The sequence below is a fragment of the Myxine glutinosa genome, unplaced genomic scaffold, assembly GCF_964187855.1.
Source record: "Myxine glutinosa unplaced genomic scaffold, kmMyxGlut1.1 SCAFFOLD_154, whole genome shotgun sequence".
NCBI lineage: Eukaryota > Metazoa > Chordata > Myxini > Myxiniformes > Myxinidae > Myxine > Myxine glutinosa.
In genome coordinates, this window is record NW_027616366.1 from 516522 (window position 1) to 536861 (window position 20340).

Below are 20340 nucleotides of genomic sequence, written 5' to 3' on the forward strand. Positions count from 1 at the left end.
ACCAGGTACCCGTCCGGCCGGCCGACATGCCGAAGACGGCGGTAATTACACCTTTTGGCCTCTTCGAGTTCCTTCGCATGCCGTTCGGCCTTAAGAACGCGGCCCAGGCCTTCCAGCGGCTGATGCACAGCGTGCTGCGCGACCTCACCTTCCTTTTCGTCTACTTGGACGACATTCTCGTCGCCAGCACTTCCCGGGCAGAGCACCTCATCCACCTGCGCATGCTTTTTGAGCGCCTCAGCCAGCACGGCCTCATCATCAACCCGGCGAAATGCCAGTTTGGCGTAACGGCCGTCGACTTCCTGGGGCACCGCATCACGAAGCGCGGGGCCGTCCCGCTGCATACCAAGGTGGAAGCAGTCACAAGTTTGCCGCGCCCCCGCTCCATCATGTCCCTAAAGGAATTTTGGGGGATGGTAAATTTCTACCACCGGTTCGTGCCTCGCGCCGCCCAACTCATGCGCCCCCTGTACGAAGCCCTCCAGGGCAAGCCGGCCAAGCATGACGTCGCCTGGACCACAGAGATAGATGCGGCATTCACCGGCGCTAAGCTGGCCCTCGCCAACGCGACCATGCTGGCGCACCCGGCACTTGACGCACCCATCGCCCTCACCACGGACGCTTCCGACTACGCGATGGGCGCCGTGCATGAACAGTGGGTGAACTGGGCCTTGGCAACCGCTGGCCTTCTTCAGCCGGCAGCTTCGCCCTAACGGGCGCAAGTATAGCGCTTTCGACCGCGAGCTCCTCAGCCTTTACCTGGCCGTTCGCCACTTCCGCCATCTTTTGGAGGGCCGCCCGTTCACGGCGTTTGTGGACCACAAACCCCTGGTCTTCGCCATGGCCAAGGTTATGGAGCCATGGTCGGCCGCCAGCAGCGCCACCTCTCCGCCGTGTCCGAATTTACGACGGACATCCGGCACGTCGCGGGCAAGGACAACGCTGTGGCCGATTGCCTCTCCCGGTCCGGCGTGAATGCCGTCCACCTGGGTGTGGACTTCGCCCGCATGGCGGTCGACCAGACCGCCGACCCCACGGTGCAAGCCCTCCGGACAGCGGACACAGGCCTGCGGTTGGCCGACGTCCCCTTCGAGGACACAGGCACAGTTCTCCTGTGCGACGTTTCCCTGGGCCAACCTCGCCCCATCGTGCCCACCGGATGGCAGCGGCACATTTTTGACGCCCTCCATGGCCTTTCCCACCCGGGCCGGAAGGCGTCGCAGAAGCTCGTGGCAGAAAAGTTCGTCTGGCATGGGCTCCGTAAAGACGTCCGCGACTGGGCCAACGCCTGTGTCGCCTGCCAGCACGCGAAGGTCCACCGGCGCACCCAGACCCCGTTGGCACCATTCGACGTGCCCCCGTGGCGCTTCGACCACGTCAATGTGGACCTGGTGGGACCCCTTCCCTCCTCGCGGGGCTTCACCCACCTCCTCACGATGGTGGACAGGACCACCAGGTGGCCGGGGGCTGTCCCGCTGGCATCAACAACATCCGTCGATGTGGCGTAGGCCTTCATTGGCACTTGGATTGCCCGTTTCGGTGCCCCCTCGGACATCTCCTCCGACAGAGGCCCGCAATTCACCTCCGAGCTTTGGGGCGCGGTCGCCCAGGCCTTGGGGGTCAAGCTTCACCGCACCACGGCCTACCACCCCCAAGCCAACGGCTTGTGCAAGCGGTTCCACCGCTCGATGAAGGCCGCTCTCAGGGCCAGCTTCCAGGACGACGGTTGGGCCGACAGGCTCCCGTGGGTCCTATTGGGCCTCCAAACGGCCCCTAAAGAGGACCTCCAGGCTTCCACCGCCGAGCTGGTCTAAGGCCAGCCACTGCGCGTGCCGGGCGAATTCATCCCTGATGCCACTGACCCCTGGTCCACGGCTCGCCAACGCTCGGTCCTCCAGGAGGCCGCCAGGAGATTTGCCCCCATGCCCAAGTCCCACCACGGCTGCCCCCAACCCCACATCCCCCCAGCACTTCGCACTGCGGGGTACGTTTTTATCCGGCACGACGCACACTGGGGACCGCTCCGGCCGCCGTACGATGGACCTTTCCGGGTCCTGAAGAGGGACGACAAGTCGTTCATCATCGACATCGGCGGCAAGCCGATCGCATCTCCGTGGACCGCCTCAAGCCGGCCCACTTGGACCTCGACCAACCTCCACGGTTGGCCCTTACTCCACGACGGGGCCGTCCCCCGTCAACCAAGCCCCCCGCCCGACCATCCACCGCTACGCCACCTACCACCCCCACACGAATCGCCAGGGGTCGTTTCCGGTGCATGTTAATTCTGGGGGGCACATGTAGCGGTTACCGGTCGCATGACACAATTACCTTGCCCCGGCCGATGACGCAACCGGCGAGCGGTCACGTGTCCGGACTCGCCCGGGCGTGTTCAGACTTGCCTTTCCCGGGCGAACACTTGTCTTGCATACCACGCCCCATTGAGAGGCGTGGCTTACCTGTTTGCATACCACGCCCCGCCTGAGAGGCGTGGCTTTTGTGTGTTTAGTTTCTCTTATAAATTGCTGCCCGTTCGATGGGCGGATTCAGTGCTTTTGAGTTATTTTGAGTGAGCTTGAAATAAATAGCTCAAGGAAACTTCATTCCTGGCGTCGTCCATTTTGTCCGGTTTTATCATGCGAGCACAGCTCCCACAAAATCGAATAAGAGCACTATAAAGTGCTTCTTACAATAGTGTTATGTTTTCATCTCTGTTGAAGCCTACACGTGTGTTCAGTCTTGGCAACCAAGATAAATAGAGGTTTCCTTTTTTTTTCTAAAAATGTTTTTGAGGCTTATGGCAGAGTATAAAGATTGAGTTTTTGAGGAATTCTTGCAGAATTCTCTCTCTGCCGCTCCATTCCTCTTCCCTCAGATCGGCAGTCTGCTGCCTCCTCACTCTCTGAAGACCTGGACAAAATCACAGACTGGTCAAACAAGTGGAACATGTCTTTCAATCCTGACAAATCTCACACTCTTACTATGTCTCTCCGAAAAGATCGACTGGACAACCCTCCCATCTACTTTCTCAACAATCCTCTCCAAGAAGTTCTGTCGCTCAAGATTTTGGGTCTCACTATCTGCCATGATCTTTCTTGGGAAAACCACATTTCCAAGCTGGCCTCCAAAGCCAGTCGCCGACTGGGCATCCTCCGTCGTGCGAAGTCCTTCCTCGGCACACCTGAGCTCCTCACCACATACAAGGCTTTCATCCGCAGCTCAATGGAATACTGTTCTCCCCTATGGGCCGGTGCTCCTGCCTCACACCTAGCTCGGCTTCACGCTGTTGAAACCAAAGCTTTCAGAATTATTGGAATCTCCCGCGATGAAGCTATCTCTGAGGGCCTTTCACTCACTCACCGCAGGCAGGTAGGTGGTCTTTCTGTCTTCTACCGACTCCTCTCCGGCCTTGCACCCCCAGCTCTCTCTGTGCTCTGTCCCCCAAATATTCCTACAGGTCGCACAAGATCTGCCAGCAACCTTCTGATGGTTAAACTGCCGAAATCTCGGCTCTCCGCTCACCTTCACTCTTTCATTCCTCTTTTCTCCCGCCTCTGGAACAAACTCCCTCACTCCCTTCAATCCCACTCCTCCCTCCAGGTCTTTAAAACAGCTGTTCACCACCATCTCTTATCTTCCCCCATCCAAAACCTTGATCTTTTCTACCCCCGCTAATTCACCCCAGATCCACCTTGTTTGAAATTCCAACTTCTTTCCTGGAAGTCCTGGCAGTGTCCATATGTTTTATACCTCTCCCACTGCCCCCTTCCCACGCCCCCCCCCCCCCCCAAAGCCCTCGCCCTCTCTCAGATCTCTCGATGTCTCCATGTCTCTCGGTCCCTGCTCTCAAATGTTGTGTTTGTGTCCTTCCCCCTCTCTCCCCATCTTGTCTACCGCTCCCTATGTTATATGTTTTATGTGTCGGTTTGTCTTTCTGTGTGATTAATGTTCGCTCTTTCACGAGCCTCGATATTGTATACAAAAAAAAAAAAAAAAAAAAAAAAAAAAAAAAGAAAAAAAGAAAGAAGTACTGTATATGAAACCCCAATACACACGGATAAGTGAAATAGAAGCGTTAAATACGTCAAAATAGATACAAAGATAAATTCATGTCAATGGATATTAAAATGTTGGTGCACCGACACCTCATAAAGTAAATGTGATGCTGTGGCGGACACGAAAGCTCACTGGCGTGAGAACATCATTCCGCGCACCAAGTGGGCGGCGGCCACGCCCGAGGGGTAGGCGTGGCCGCGGGATATACACCGGGCGCGCAGCCCGGAACGCTTTAGTGTTACAGTGAGCTCTTGAATAAAGACTCTTACAAATTACCGCGTTGTCCGCTTCCTCCTTGCTTACAAGCAGCGCGCGTAACACCGCGCTTTATTGGTGACCTCGACGTTCTGGTCAGCCGTCACTGACCACCCGACCCCGCCACAGCCATGGCAACCAACGCGCTAGCGATGAAGCTTCCCGAGTTCTGGGAAGCTCAGGCGGAGATCTGGTTCCTGCAGGCCGAAGCCCAGTTCAGGCTTCGAGGCATCACGGCAGACGAGACACGCTACTGCCACGTGGTCGCCTCCCTCGGGGCCGGCACGGCCGCCCGCGTCGTGTCGGTCCTGAGGAACCCACCGGCCGACGACAGGTACGAGGCGATCAAGCATCTCCTCCTCGCCACGTTCGGCCTTACAGTGGACGCCCGAGCCGATCGTCTTCTGGACCTCCCCGACCTCGGTGACACGCGACCGTCGGTCTGTATGGACCACATGCTGTCGCTCATGGGCGACGAAACCCCGAACGCTCTATTCCGGGCGTTATTTCGATGCCAGCTGCCGGCACGGGTCCGCCTCGCGTTGGCCGGTTCCGTGTTAACGGAACCCCGAGCGCTCGCTGCCGAGGCCGACAAGTACTACGCGGCGTTGGACACGCAGGCGAGTTTTGGCGCGGCCGTGGCGCATCCCGAGGCAAATGCGGTCCCTGATGCACACCTCGCGGCCACTGCTACGCCCCGCCCACCACCACCACCGCCGCCGCGGAGAAAACCGCAGCCGCCGCGGCCGCTGCCGCCTCCGCCGAAAACCTGGTGTTTTTTCCACGACCAGTTCGGCCACGAAGCTCGGCAGTGTCGCCCGCCGTGCTCATTCAGCAAGTCGGGAAACTCCCGTGCCGGCGCTCGGTAGCGTCCCTGAGCATCGGCCGGTCGAACAGCCTGCTGTTCATCAAGGACACCTTGTCCGGGCGCCGTTACCTGTGCGACACAGGAGCGCAGGTGAGTGTCGTTCCTGTCGGTACGTCTGACAAGCAAACCGCGGGCTGGGGTCCCGCGCTGCTTGCGGCCAATGGTACGTCCATACGCACGTATGGAAAACGCTGTCTCTCTCTGCGGTTCGGAGGGCAGGTTTTCCGGTGGTCCTTCGTCACAGCCGACGTGCCCATGGCATTGCTCGGCGCGGACTTCTTATGTGCTCATGCACTATTGGTGGATGTACAGCACAGAAGGCTTGTCCAGGCTGAGACGTTCAGCTCGCTCGCTTGCGCGCTGCTCCGCTCGTTGAGCAGCTCACAGAGCGGCTTGCTGAGCGGTTCTGTTCCGGCCAGGTTCATCTGTACGCTTCCGGCAGGGGACGAATTCACCCGCCTCCTCGCCGGCAACCCGGCCCTCACGCGGCCCACCTTCTCGGCGGGGACCGTCAAGCACGGGGTGGAACATCACATCCCCACCGCCGGGCCACCGGTCTACGCCCGGGCACGCCGCCTCGAGCCGACGAAGCTCGCGGTTGCTAAAGCAGAGTTTGCTACGCTGGAGCGGCTCGGCATCGTGCGGCGCTCCGAGAGCGCTTGGACATCGCCGCTCCACATCGTGCCCAGGCCCGGTGGGGGATGGCGACCGTGCGGGGACTACCGCCGTCTCAACGACGCCACCACCCCCGACCGCGACCCCGTCCCCCATATTCAGGACTTTTCCACCTGCTTGGCGAATATGTCCTTCTTCTCGAAGGTGGACCTCATACGCGGTTACCACCAGGTCTCCGTCAGGCCGGAGGACATCCCGAAGACGGCTGTCATCACGCCGTTCGGACTTTTCGAATTTCTTTGGATGCCCTTCGGTTTGAAGAATGCGGCTCAGGCGTTCCAGCGCCTCATGGACAGCGTCTTGTGCGACTTGGATTTTGTCTACGTCTATCTGGATGATATCCTCGTCGCAAGCGCGTCCCGCGAAGAGCACCTCCACCATCTCCGCACGCTCTTCGAACGCCTGGGCCAGCACGGCCTGATAGTGAACCCTGCCAAGTGCCGGTTCGGTGTCACTGAAATCGACTTTTTGGGTCACCGGGTCACCAGGCATGGGGCCGTCCCCCTACCGGCCAAGGTGGAGGCGGTGAAGGGGTTTTCCGCGCCCCCGCACGATCAGGGGGCTTCAGGAGTTCCTGGGCATGGTAAACTTTTACCATCGGTTCCTGCCCCGCATCGCCCAGCTCCTGCGCCCCCTCCACGAGGCCCTCCGAGGGAAGCCGGGCAAAGGTGACGTTACCTGGACCGAGCAGATGGACGCGGCGTTCGTGGGCGCGAAGCTCGCCTTGGCTAACGCCACCATGCTCGCGCACCCGGCGCCCGATGCACCGATCGCCCTCCCCACCGACGCCTCGGACTATGCGGTGGGCACGGTGCACGAGCAATGGGTGCGTGGCGCTTGGCAACCGCTGGCGTTCTTCAGCCGGCAGCTTCGCCCGCCCGAACGCCGGTACAGTACCTTTGACCCTGAGTTGCTCGGGCTCCACCTGGAGGTCAGGCACTTCCGCCATCTGCTCGAGGGCCGTGCGTTCACGGCCTTCGTCGACCACAAGCCATTGGTGTTCGCGATGGGCAAGGTCGCCGAGCCGTGGTCGGCCCGGCAGCAGCGTCACCTCTCGGCTGTGTCCGAATACACGACGGACATCCGGCACGTCGCGGGGAAGGACAACCCAGTGGCGGATTGCCTTTCCCGGTCCGTTGCCCATGCGGTCCACCTCGGCATCGACTATGCCCGGATGGCGGCGGACCAGGCCGCCGACCCCGACGTCCAGGCCTTGCGGACCGCCGTTATGGGCCTCCGTGTCACCGAGGTGCCGTTCAACGGCGCGGGCACGGCCCTCTGGAGCGACGTCTCCCTCGGGCGGCCTCGCCCCATCGTGCCCGTGGGCTGGCAGCGCCAGATTTTCGACGCCATCCACGGCCTCCCATCCGGGCACGAGGGCCTCCCAGAGGTTGATCGCCGACAAGTTTGTCTGGCGTGGCCTCCGGAAGGCCGTCCGCGCCTGGGCCAGGACGTGCCTCGCGTGCCAGCGCACGTAGGTGCACCGACACACCCAGGCCCCATTGGCCCCGTTTGTGGTGCCGGAACGGCGGTTTGACCACGTTCACGTGGACCTGGTGGGACCTCTGCCCCCCCGCGGGGTTTCACCCACATCCTGACCATGATGGACCGCACCACTCGGTGGCCGGAGGCCGTGCCGTTGGCGTCAACGACGGCGGCGGACGTCGCGCAGGCGTTCATCGCCACCTGGGTCGCCCGGTTCGGCACCCCCTCGGACATCTCGTCCGACCGCGGCCCCCAGTTCACCTCGGAGCTCGGGGGGCGGTCGCGCGGGGGCTCGGGGTCCAGCTGCACCGCACCACGGCCTACCAACCCAGGCTAACGGCCTGTGTGAGTGGTTCCACCGCTCGTTGAAGGCCGCGCTCCGGGCGACCCTCCGTGACGGCGGCTGGGTCGACAGGCTCCCCTGGATGCTGCTGGGCCTCCGAACGGCACCCACGGACAACCTGCGCGCATCCGCGGCGGAGTTGGTCTTCGGGCAACCGCTGCGGGTGCCGGGTGAGTTCCTCCCCGACTCCACGGCACCATGGTCCGCGGCGCAGCAGCGTTCGGCGCTGCAGGAGACCGCCCAGAGGTTCGCCCCGGTGCCCACGGCGCACCATGGGCACCCACCTACGCACGTCGCCCCGGAGCTTCGCACCGCGGAGTACGTCTTCGTCCGGCACGACGCCCACCGGACACCACTGCGGCCCCCGTACGACAGGCCTTTCCGCGTGCTGGAGACCGGGGTGAAACATTTCACCTTGGACATCGGCGGCACTCCTGACCGGGTCTCCATAGACTGCCTCAAGCCGGCCCACCTCGACGTGGACCACCCACCGCCGTTGGCTCGGCCCCCGCGTCGGGGCCGCCCCCCGGCGGGCGGACCCCCAGCACCGCCCGGCCCCGCCGGCACGCCGCCCCCCGAGCCTGCACCCATCCCGGGTGCAGCCGGAGGCATCCCAGCGGGCATCCCTGCACCCCGGACGCCGCCAGTCGCCAGAGGGCACTTCGGCCGGGTCATACGTTTGCCCCGCAAACTGGCCCTCCAGGTGTGCGGGAATTCTGGGGGGGGGGGCACGTGTGGCGGACACGAAAGCTCACTGGCGTGAGAACATCATTCCGCGCGCCAAGTGGGCGGCGGCCACGCCCGAGGGGTAGGCGTGGCCGCGGGATATACACCGGGCGCGCAGCTCGGAACGCTTTAGTGTTACAGTGAGCTCTTGAATAAAGACTTTTACAAATTACCACGTTGTCCACTTCCTCCTTGCTTACAAGCAGCGCGCGTAACACCGCGCTTTAATGCCAATTATTAAGTATGTAAAATTTTGAAAATTGCTCTTCTTCTTCCTGTACTCTCCTACCTTTGCCCTCCCCAAACCAACCCAGCGGTGACACGTGTTCCGATAGAAACCCTCACCTGCTCGACACGCGCCGAATGTTTAGCATTTTGTTCGTCCATAGCCCACTGTAACTCGATATATTGCGTTTTTCTTCCGTGCCTCTTGGATGGCCAACCTCACCACCTCCTCCTCCCATTTCACCCCTGCTGTCCCCCACCCCCAAGACCCTTTTATGTTCCCTGGGAACGTAAAACAATTTCATAATATTATTTTTGCAATGAGTGTGCAGATGACTATAAGTTAACACTGGGTTGTTCCCAGTGAACATAAACTGCCTATACACTGCCCAAACAGAGGGACAGTTTTCCGTGGCACCCTATGGTAATCCAACATGGCGGATCAAGTATGGTGACGTCACATGCTGATTATCGCGGCAGCGGTGTTCCTGCGTGCGGGGCGGTTGAGGAGGTCAAATGGAAATAACATCTATTAAAACAATTACAATGTATTAGTTCAAGAAAGGATTTTAAAATCGACATTACTATTATTATGATTAAAATAGAATCAGAAAATCAACTTCCGGTGTCCCAAACTACCCCTAAAGCAACTTCCCGAAAATAAATATAAAACGATTGCTTTATTTTAAAAATTAATAAATAACGATGATGAAGACTTCAAATCTACCAATTAAACTTTACTCCTCATTATTTGAGGATGAGGATGGCTGACGTCACAAATGTATCACGTGGTAACGGTGTACGACGACGAAAACATCATATCAATGCACATTGTCGATGAGCTGGATGTTTTGTTTTCTCGGGAGCTAGCGAATTTTTTGTTGAAATTTTCTCAACACACTCCTCCTTCTCCTATTCCTCCCCTCGTTCGATCTGTCTTTGTTTCCCAAGATGCGTCTTCGTAAGAAGACATCGCAACGAAGGTATCTTATAGTTATACGGGTTTTCACAACATCAAGTGAATTTTATCTCCAAGTCGAGTATTGCGTGCTAATCGATGTACGTCCGGCATCACCTCCTCAGGAAAATGACGCAGTGGCGTTTATTATTTATTAATTACGAGTATAAAGCCCGCTAAAAATGACGGGTTGGAGCAGTTTTTGACGGTGCAGCAGCGGCGTGAGCGTGTTGAAGTCTGGGCCAAGTGGCGGTGTCAGGGCCCACGGCCCAGGGGTGCTTAGTAGGGTGCCTATATCATCTTTTTTTATTCGACGTTCGACAGACGTAAATGAACACTCGTTTTACTCTCCGCACTTTGCACGGCACTTTCAGCGAATGTCGTCTCCCTGTGCTTTGTATTTATTGTGATTTAAAAAAACGCTTCCATACACCGACCTTGAGGCTCGGTTTGCAAGCCACCGTCTACAATTCCAATGTAAGAGACATAATTACTCTTCTTTTGGGTCTTCAGAGTCCAAGGGGCTCTTGGGTCCTCTGGTTAATTTGGGTTTGTTGGGTGCCCAAGCTCTTTTGCATCCTTGGGATCTTCAGGTTAATTTGGGTCTTCAGGATGTTTTAGGTCATTTGGGTCCTTTGGGTCCTCTGCCTCTTTGGGGTCCTTGGGTCTTTTCAGTCATCTCGGTATTTTGGGTCTTTGGGTTCCACTGGGTCCTCAGGGTCTTTAAGAGTCTTTTTGGTGTTTTGGATTGTTTGGTTCTGTGGGGTCATTAAGGGTCTTCGGGGTATTTTGGGTTTTCAGGGACTTTTTGGTCTTCTGGGTCTTTTAGATTTTTTGGGGGTCTTTGGGATATTTTAGGTCTCTGGGGTCTTTTGGGTTTTGGGGTCTTTTTGGTCTTCTGGGTCTTTAAGGGTCTTTGAGATATTTTGGGTCCTTGAGGTATTTAAGGGTCTTCTGGGTCTTTTGGATCTTTGGGGTATTTTTTTTAGTTTTCATGGTCTTTTTGGTCTTCTGAGTATTGAAGGGTCGTTTGGGTCTTTGGATCTTCAGGGTCTTTGGATCTTCATGGTCTTTTGGGTATTTTGGTCTTTGGGGTAATTTGGGTGTTAGTGGTCTTTTGGGTGTTTAAGGGTCTTGTGGTATTTTGGGTCTTTTGGGTCTTGTGGATATTTAATGGTCTTTGTTTTTTGGGGGGGGTCTTCATGGTATTTTGGGTGTTCATGGTCTTTTGGGTCTTTAAGGGTCTTGGGGTCTTTTCAGTCTTTTGGGTCTTTGGGTCTTTATTGGTCTTTGGGGAATTTGGGGTCTTCAGTGTCTTTTGGGTTTTTGTGGTCTTTTGGGTATTTAAGAGTCTTCGGGGTCTTTCGGGTGTTTGGGGTCAATTGGGTTTTCAATGACTTTTCTGTCTTTTGGGCCTTTGGGGACTTCTGGGTCTTCATGGTCTTTTGTGTCTAACAGTCTACGGGGTATTTTGGGTGTTTAGGGACTATTTGGTCTTCGGGGTCTTCTGGGTCCTTGAGGTCTTGCGGTCTTTTGGGTCTTTCCAAATTTTTGGGTATTTGGGGTCCATTTGGGTCTTTAGGGTCTTTTCAGTCTTTTGGGTCTTTCGCGTCTTTTGGTTCTTCAGTGTATTTTGGGTCTTTGGGATATTTTAGGTCTCTGGGGTCTTTTGGGTTTTTGGGTATTTTTGCTCTTCTGGGTCTTTAAGTGTCTTTGAGGTATTTTGGGTCCTTGAGGTATTTAAGGGTCTTCTGGGTCTTTTGGATCTTTGGGGTATTCTTTTAGTTTTCATTGTCTTTTGGGTCTTCTGGGTATTTAAGGGTCATTGGGGTCTTTGGATCTTCAGGGTCTTTGGATATTCAGGGTCTTTGGATCTTCAGGGTCTTTGGATCTTCATGGTCTTTTGGGTATTTTGGGTCTTTGGGGTATTTTGAGTATTTTGGGTGTTAGTGGTCTTTTGGATCTTTAAGGGTCTTGTGGTATTTTGGGTCTTCTGGATATTTAAGGGTCTTTGTTTTTTTTTGGGGTCTTCAGGGTATTTTTGGTGTTCATGGTCTTTTGGGTATTTAAGGTTTTTTGGGGGTCTTTTGCGTCTTTGTAGTCTTTGTAGTCTTTGTAGTCTTGGTTCTTTAATGGTATTCGGTGTCTTTGGGGTCATTTGGGTCTTTAAGGGTCTTGGGGTCATTTCAGTCTTTTGGGTCTTTGGGGAATTTGGGGTCTTCAGCCTGGTGTTTGCTTAGCGGTTAGGGTGCTGGCTTGGGATCCTAGAATCCTGGGTTCGAATCTCGGTCGATCGCTAAATGAACACCAAGGGGGTTGGCACAGCCTGTCATCCTTCCGAGGTCAGCAAATTGAGTACCAGTTTGTTGGGATGAATGATCCCGGTGTGTACGCTGGTTTAGAATAGGTACACCGTATCCCTGCGCATCGTAAGAGGTGACTAAGGGTTGGCGCCAGGAAGGGCATCCGGCCATAAAACCATTGCCTCAAACACGGAACCATGATTGTCATGGGACCCGCAAGGCTAACCCCCGCTCTAGCGGGGAAAATGGCCTTAAAACGATCATTCATTCATTCATTCATTCATTCAGTGTCTTTTGGGTTTTTGTGGTCTTTTGGGTATTTAAGAGTCTTCGGGGTCTTTTGGGTGTTTGGGGTCAATTGGGTTTTCAATGACTTTTCTGTCTTTTGGGTATTTAAGGATTTTGGGGGTCTTTTCAGTCTTTTAGGTCTTTCGGGTCTTTTGGGTCTTCAGTGTATTGTGGGTTTTTGGGGTTTGGGATTTTTGGGGTATTTTGGTGGTTTTCTGAGTCATTGGGGCTTTTGGGTCCTTTTTGTCATTTGGGACCTTGGGGTTGTTTGGGTCCTTTGGATCCTCATGGTCTTTTGGATCCTCATGGTCTTTTGGATCCTTGGGGTCCTTTGGGTCTTTGGGGTATTTGGGGTATTCAGGGTATTTTGGGTCTTCAGAGTCCTTGGGGTCTTTGAGGTCTTCGTTAGCTTTTGTGCCTGTTACAGTCTTCAGGATATTTTGGGTCTTTGGGTATTTTGAGTGTTTGGGGTCTTCTGGGTCCTTGGGGTATTTTGGGTCCTCAGAGCGTTTTCGGTCTTTTAACCGGTGGACACACAGTCATGTTCAAAGATTGCCCCTTAACCCCCCCCCTCCCCCCACTCATATCCCTCCGAAAGCACTACTCAAAGCCTTCAAAACCTAGCCTTATGAAGGGGGACAGACACACAAACACACACACATTGTGTTTTAGATGGTAGATCTCTGTGAGGTGGTTTAGGATGAGACACCCGAATTGCGTACGTACTAAATATGTAGATACTTTCCAAACGCTGCAATTCATCGAATAATCCGATTTTTCAATCCCTCATCAGAACCCTTGTAATTCCAATCGGGGAAAGCGAACTCGGTGCTTTAATGATGAGAGTGTCCGCTACATATGAGGGGATGTCGGTGGATCAAAGCCTGGCCGAGTCATGCCATAGACTTTAAAAATGGTTTGTGCTGCTTCCTCTGTTATCGTTCAGCATTTAAAAGGATGAGAAATACGGGGCCTTCAGGGGCATTGACAATTGTCGTCCGCTCACAACCCCCTCCCACTTCGCACGTTTCCGCCCCTCCCCTACCTCCCACCCCCCGACTCCCCATCCCCCCATACTCCCTCTCCCCTCCCCCTACCCCCTCCCCCCGACACCTCCTCGCCCCTCCCCCTTCCGCCGTACACGCCCTCTCACATTCCCACACCCCCTCTCACACATTCCCACACCCCCTCTCACACATTCCCACACCCCTTCTCACACATTCCCACACCCCTTCTCACACATTCCCACACCCCCTCTCGCACATTCCCACGCCCCACATCACACATTCCCACACCCCCTCTCGCACATTCCCACACCCCACATCACACATTCCCACACCCGCTCTCGCACATTCCCACACCCCATCTCACACTTTCCCACACCACATCTTGCACTTTCCCACACCACATCTCGCACATTCTTACACCCCCTCTCGCACATTCTTACACCCCCCTCTCGCACATTCTTACACCCCCCTCTCGCACATTCCCCCACACCCTCTTACACATTCCCACACCCCCTCTCACACATTTCCCCACCCCCTCTTGCACATTTCCACACCCCCACATGCACATTCCCACGACCCCTCGCACACATTCCCACACCCCCTCTCGCACATTCCCACACCCCCTCTCGCACATTCCCACACCCCCTCTCGCACATTCCCACACTCCATCTCTCACATTCCCACACCCCCTCTCGCACATTCCCACACCCCATCTCGCACATTCCCACACCCCATCTCGCACATTCCCACACCCCATCTCACACATTCCCACACCCCATAACGCACATTCCCAAACTCCCTCTCGCACATTCCCACACCTCCTCTCGCACATTCCCACACCCTCTCCCACACCCCCTCTCACACATTCCCACACCCCCTCTTGCACATTCCCACACCCCCTCTCACACATTCCCACACCCCCTCTCGCACATTCCCACACCCCCTCTCGCACATTCCCACACCCCCTCTCGCACATTCCCACACCCCCTCTCGCACATTCCCACACCCCCTCTCGCACATTCCCACACCCCCTCTCGCACATTCCCACACCCCCTCTCGCACATTCCCACACCCCCTCTCGCACATTCCCACACCCCTTCACACATTCCCACACCCCCTCTCGCACATTCCCGCAACCCCTCTCGCACATTCCCGCAACCCCTCTCACACATTTCTGCACCCCCTCTTGCACATTCCCACACCCTATCTGGCACATTCCCGCACCCCTGCTCGCACATTCCCACATCCGCGCTCGCACATTCCCACACCCCCGCTCGCACATTCCCACATCCCCGCTCAAACATTCCCACACCCCTGCTCGCACATTCCCACATCCCCGCTCGCACATTCCCACACCCACGCTCGCACATTCCCACACCCCTGCTTGCACATTCCCACACCCCGCTCGCACATTCCCACACCCGCTCGCACATTCCCACACCCGCTCGCACATTCCCACACCCGCTCGCACATTCCCACACCCGCTCGCACATTCCCACACCCCCGCTCGCACATTCCCACACCCCCGCTCGCACATTCCCACACCCCCGCTCGCACATTCCCACACCCCCTCTCGCACATTCCCACACCCCCTCTCGCATATTCCCACACCCCCGCTCGCATATTCCCACATCCCCGCTCACACATTCCCGCACCCCCGCTCGCACATTCCCACACCCCCGCTCGCACATTCCCACACCCCCGCTCGCACATTCCCACACCCCCACTTGCACATTCCCACACCCCGCTCGCATATTCCCACACCCCCGCTCGCATATTCCCACCCCCCCCCCCCCGCTCGCACATTCCCGCACCCCCGCTCGCACATTCCCGCACCCCCGCTCGCACATTCCCGCACCCCCGCTCGCACATTCCCGCACCCCCGCTCGCACATTCTCGCACCCCCTCCCGCACATTCTCGCACCCCCTCCCGCACATTCTCGCACCCCCTCTCGCACATTCTCGCACCCCATCTCTCACATTCCCGCACCCCATCTGGCACATTCGCGCACCCCATCTGGCACATTCCCGCACCCCATCTGGCACATTCCCGCACCCCATCTGGCACATTCCCGCACCCCATATGGCACATTCCCGCACCCCATCTGGCACATTCCCGCACCCCATCTGGCACATTCCCGCACCCCATCTGGCACATTGCCGCACCCCATCTGGCACATTGCCGCACCCCATCTGGCACATTCCCGCACCCCCGCTCGCATATTCCCACATCCCCGCTCACACATTCCCACCCCCCCCCACCCCCTCTCGCCTGGTCCCACCACCCCATCATTTCAGTGAATTCATCAGTTTATTACCCCATGAGCAAAGTGCAAGGTAAGGTTAAGCAGTTGGTTCACTCTGTGTCTATGATCGGGGAGCAAACTTCATTTCAATTTCACTTGATATTTTGATCACGACAACACAAATCGGAACATGAAACGGCAGATTAGCAGTAGTTACCCTGCGCTCGCGAACTTAGGTACAGTGCATTCAGAAAGTATTCAGACCCCTTCACTTTTTTCACATTTTGTTATGTTGCAGCCTTATGCTGAAATCGTTTAAATTCATTTTTTCCCTCATCAATCTACACTCAATACCCCATAATGACAAAGAGAAAACAGGATTTCAGAAAGTTTTGCAAATTTATTAAAAAGAAAAAACTATAGGAGCGCCTCCTCCTTTAGCATATTTTGATGATAATCATGACGTCATAGGTCATGTGTTACAGGCGCCATCTTGGAAAAACCAAAAAACCTTGCACCTCTGTATCTCCAAAACCGCTCTATGGAAAAAAAATTGAAACGCAGCTCATTGTAAATAACTCCATATGGGGAATAGGTGTTAACGATGATGTCATTGGTGCCATAATTATGACGTCATAATTCGACATGGACAACGCTTAGTCTGATCAGTTTGAAATATATCGAGCATGATCTATGCAACAATTATTTAGAGATTATACATTTATGATGTTATCGCTCATGTGGTCTGGCAGCCATATTGGATCAAAAAAAAAAGAAACGTTCTAAAACAGAAGAGTTGGCTCACACCAAGTTGACTGCACAGTGTAAGTATTCTATGAATACAACCTCGTTTGACTCTGAAATTGGTTCGGAATCTTGTCCCGAGCGCACAGAGGAGTAAGATAATTGTTTTAGTCTGTCTGCCTGTCTGTCAGGAGGATGAAATTGAAAATCATTCCAAACATGAAACTTCTTGTTTTTGTGACGTCATAAAAAAAACACAAGCACCAGGCACAAATAACGAATTCAACGTGTTAAATAAGGTGGTGTAAAAATATCAATGGCGGTAAACTTCTGAAAATATTTTTTCTAGAGCCTTCAAAACATTTTATTTCAAATGAATTAAATACTCGAACACTAGAACACAAATCGCCTTTTTGACCTCCAGTTTTGAAAAACCTCCAGTTCAGCAGTACTTGGACAAAATATTACCCCATCTCGACCAATCAAATTTGATGAGCTCATGCTCTCAGCTTTGGGTAAATCAAGATTTGGACAAAATCCCGGCTCGTAGGAAACATAGATCGTGCTAGGAAAGGCAAAGAAAGATTTGAAAAGACGCATCGTTTGTCCTTTTTGTCAAGACTGTGGGGAGTAAGGTGTTCTATGAACTCTCCAGTTTACTTATTATCACTTGCCGGCGGGAGGAAGGAGTGGTGCGAGAGTGCGCAGGACGTACAGGAGCATCATCAGGGAATGAGGTGTGTCAGCTGATGGATGAACAAACATTGAGAGCACATTCATTTGTCCACCTGCCCATCTCAACCAAAATCATGGGGGGTTTTTTTGTTATTTTTTATGCACATTTTCCCAATATTTTTTTAATTTTATGTGATGTTTAGTGCAGGGGAATTGTGGTGTCAGTTGTTGAAATGGAGAATGTATATACATCCGGTTTAGCACATTTGTATTCAGTTGTGGATGAAGAGTTCTGTTCTTTTGCAGGGAACCAAAGATGAACATGTCGTTACCATCCAAGACAAAGAAAATCAGTTGTTGGAACCGTCCGAAGTAAATAATTTTATTTTCCTCCTCTTGACTTTTTAAACTTGTTTTAGGATGTATCTACCGCATCACATGTAGAAGAAACTGACTTTTCAATCTTTTTCAACCTAGGCAAAAGTTTACCACACATGATGAGAAGAACAAGTGTTGTGGTGACACTGCACCTGACGTGTGAGTAAGAGAAAATATCCCTTTGGAATGATATCCGATTTAGCACATTTGCATTCAGTTGTGGATGAAGAGTTCTGTTCTTTTGCAGGGAACCAAAGATGAACATGTCGTTACCATCCAAGACAAAGAAAATCAGTTGTTGGAAGCGTCTGAAGTAAATAATTTTATTTTCCTCCTCGTGACTTTTAAAACTTGTTTTAGGATGTATCTACCGCATCACATGTAGAAGAAACTGACTTTTCAATCTTTTTCAACCTAGGCAAAAGTTTACCACACATGATAAGAAGAACAAGTGTTGTGGTGACACTGCACCTGACGTGTAAGTCTGAGAAAATATCCCTTTGGAATGACCTGGCATGAAACGTGCTCGCAATAGAAATGGTATTCCTTTAAGGAAATTCAAACTCTCCCTGTCGTATCTCGATCACATTTTGCTCCGTAAATATTTTTATATGCCACTTCTCAATACCAATACTCAATACCATTTCAACCAGACATATCAAAATATTAATCTTCGTTTGCAAATATTTGATCCATAACAAAGGACCCAACGACTTCTTTGTGCAATATTATATCAGAATAATACCAACAATACTGTCAGCCAATACAAGGAACTTTGAGGAGGCCATTTCTCCCATAATGCCTGCTCTCAATGAACACCACATTAATTAAATTAATCAGTTCATGTACTTATCACTGAGAAGGTGTTGGGTGTTGGGATGGTTTTGGAGTGTATGGAGATGAGGACATTGTGGAGGAGGGGCAGAAACATCACCAGGGGATGAACGAACATCTGTTACGGGTACATCGCCTGGTAACGGGTGGCCTCTCTCGGACTGCTTCCATGACGTAAGACCCTGAAGCCGACGAGTGGCGGACAACTCTTCGACCGGACGGGTTGCTAAGCAACCACGGACGCTATCTAAGATGATTAAAATCTGGCAGAGTCCCTGCGGCTAACTTTGTTTACTTTCCCGGTGACTAATTAGTTATGTCAGTTAGGGAATTTGCTCTCGGCTCGCACCTTTATCTTTTTATTACATACGGCTGAGCGAAACCGTAGGTGGGATGCCGGCTGGACTAGCATAGTGAATCAGTGGGGCACAACCTCCCTTCTATTTATTGTACGCTACGTCTAACCAATGAAAGAAAGAGACAGTCGAGCAGGTTTGGAAACAACAAATCTTGCATTAAACAGGCAAACAGGCATTCACAAGAAAATGCAGTGTCACATCAGAAACAGTCCTATCCCTGTCATTCAATGAAACCCCTAGTACAACAACAGGCATTTTAAGGCCATTTTCCCTGCTAGAGCAGGGATTAACCTTGCAGACCCCATGACAATCTTCTCCATTTTGCCCTATTTTCTAAATCTCCCCTTGTTAACCCCCTTGCCCGCACTTCTTCTTCCACCACCTTTAGCCAAGTCTTTTTCGGTCTTCCCCGTCATCTACTTCTGCATTAATTTCCATGACTCTTCTCACCCAGTCACTTTCATCCTTCCTCAACACATGACCAAACCATTTCAACCTGTTTCTCTTCACAGCATCCATCACAGGCTCTATTCCCATCATCTTTCACAATTCATCATTTGTCCTCTCTCAACGATAGTCCGCACATCCACCGAGCCATTCGCATTTCCACCCTTTCCAGCCTTCGTTACTGCTCTACCTTCATTACCCATGTCTCACTCCCATAAATCATAACACTTCTCACACATGCAGCATACACCTTTCCCTTCAGCTTCAATGACACTCCCCTCCTCGTCAGCATGCCACTCAGTTCCCGAAACTTCTTCCATGCACATCTCACTCGAGCAACCGTTGCCGAGTCTGATCCACCTTCTCCATTCAGCATGTCTCCTTGGTAACAAAATGTTTTCACACCTTCCAGCTCTCGTGTTCAGGCCGTTAGTTCTCCTATGGTTGGCAGCGAGTGTCCCGGAAGCATTGAAGGAAAGAGTGGCAATCATATGTGGGAAAATTGCATACTCAGTCAGGGTCGCCCAGATAGCTCAGATGACAGAGCACTGATACGGTTTTCCAGAGGACCTGGCTTCGATTCCCGGTCTGGGAATGTAATTTTCCCACATATATCTATTTAATTATTTAATCGTGTTCATTAAGATAACATTTCAATCTTTTTCAACCTGGGCAACAGTTTACCACACATGATAAGAAGAACAAGTGTTGTGGTGACACTGCACCTGACGTGTAAGTCTGAGAAAATATCCCTTTGGAATGATATCCGATTTAGCACATTTGTATTCAGTTGTCGATGAAGAGTTCTGTTCTTTTGCAGGGAACCAAAGATGAACAAGTCTTTACCATCCAAGACAAAGAAAATCAGTTGTTGGAAGCGTCTGAAGTAAATAATTTTATTTTCCTCCTCGTGACTTTTTAAACTTGTTTTAGGATGTATCTACCGCATCACATGTAGAAGAAACTGACTTTTCAATCTTTTTCAACCTAGGCAAAAGTTTACCACACATGATAAGAAGAACAAGTGTTGTGGTGACACTGCACCTGACGTGTGAGTAAGAGAAAATATCCCTTTGGAATGACCTGGCATGAAACGTGCTCGCAATAGAAATGGTATTCCTTTAAGGAAATTCAAACTCTCCCTGTCGTATCTCGATCGCATTTTGCTCCTTAAATATTTTCTGTACCATTGTTTGGAGGTTTCAGGGCTGAGTGATTCCCTGAGCTCTTTAACCTGGGTTGACACGTCTCTTGTAAAGAGTTGACAAATTATCGCCGGTACCCTGAACAAATGACAAATTCTTGCCAGTCAACAAAACGATTGGTCAACCGATCCGTGAAAACCTTGTGCCACACCTGGTCCCACAGCCAGACTAAAAAGTTAGGGAGAGGTATCTGAAGAAGAAGATGAAGTTTAAGGTTGTAAGAATGTCCATCGAGAAGTGCAAATGACAAGCGTCAGGAGGTACCT

The 20340-nt window shown here is 53.1% G+C and overlaps 1 protein-coding gene across 1 annotated transcript in view; it reads left to right on the top strand.

Moving 5' to 3' along the window:
* The window catches only part of LOC144888934 (serine/threonine-protein kinase GA29083-like), a 91789-nt gene that overhangs the window by 3729 nt on the left and 67720 nt on the right, over positions 1-20340 (top strand). The window contains exons 2-6 of the mRNA XM_078768707.1: positions 17158-17223; positions 17477-17542; positions 19549-19601; positions 19690-19755; positions 19861-19920. Coding sequence (XP_078624833.1) covers positions 17158-17223; positions 17477-17542; positions 19549-19601; positions 19690-19755; positions 19861-19920 — 311 coding nt within the window. The remainder of the gene's footprint in view (positions 1-17157; positions 17224-17476; positions 17543-19548; positions 19602-19689; positions 19756-19860; positions 19921-20340) is intronic.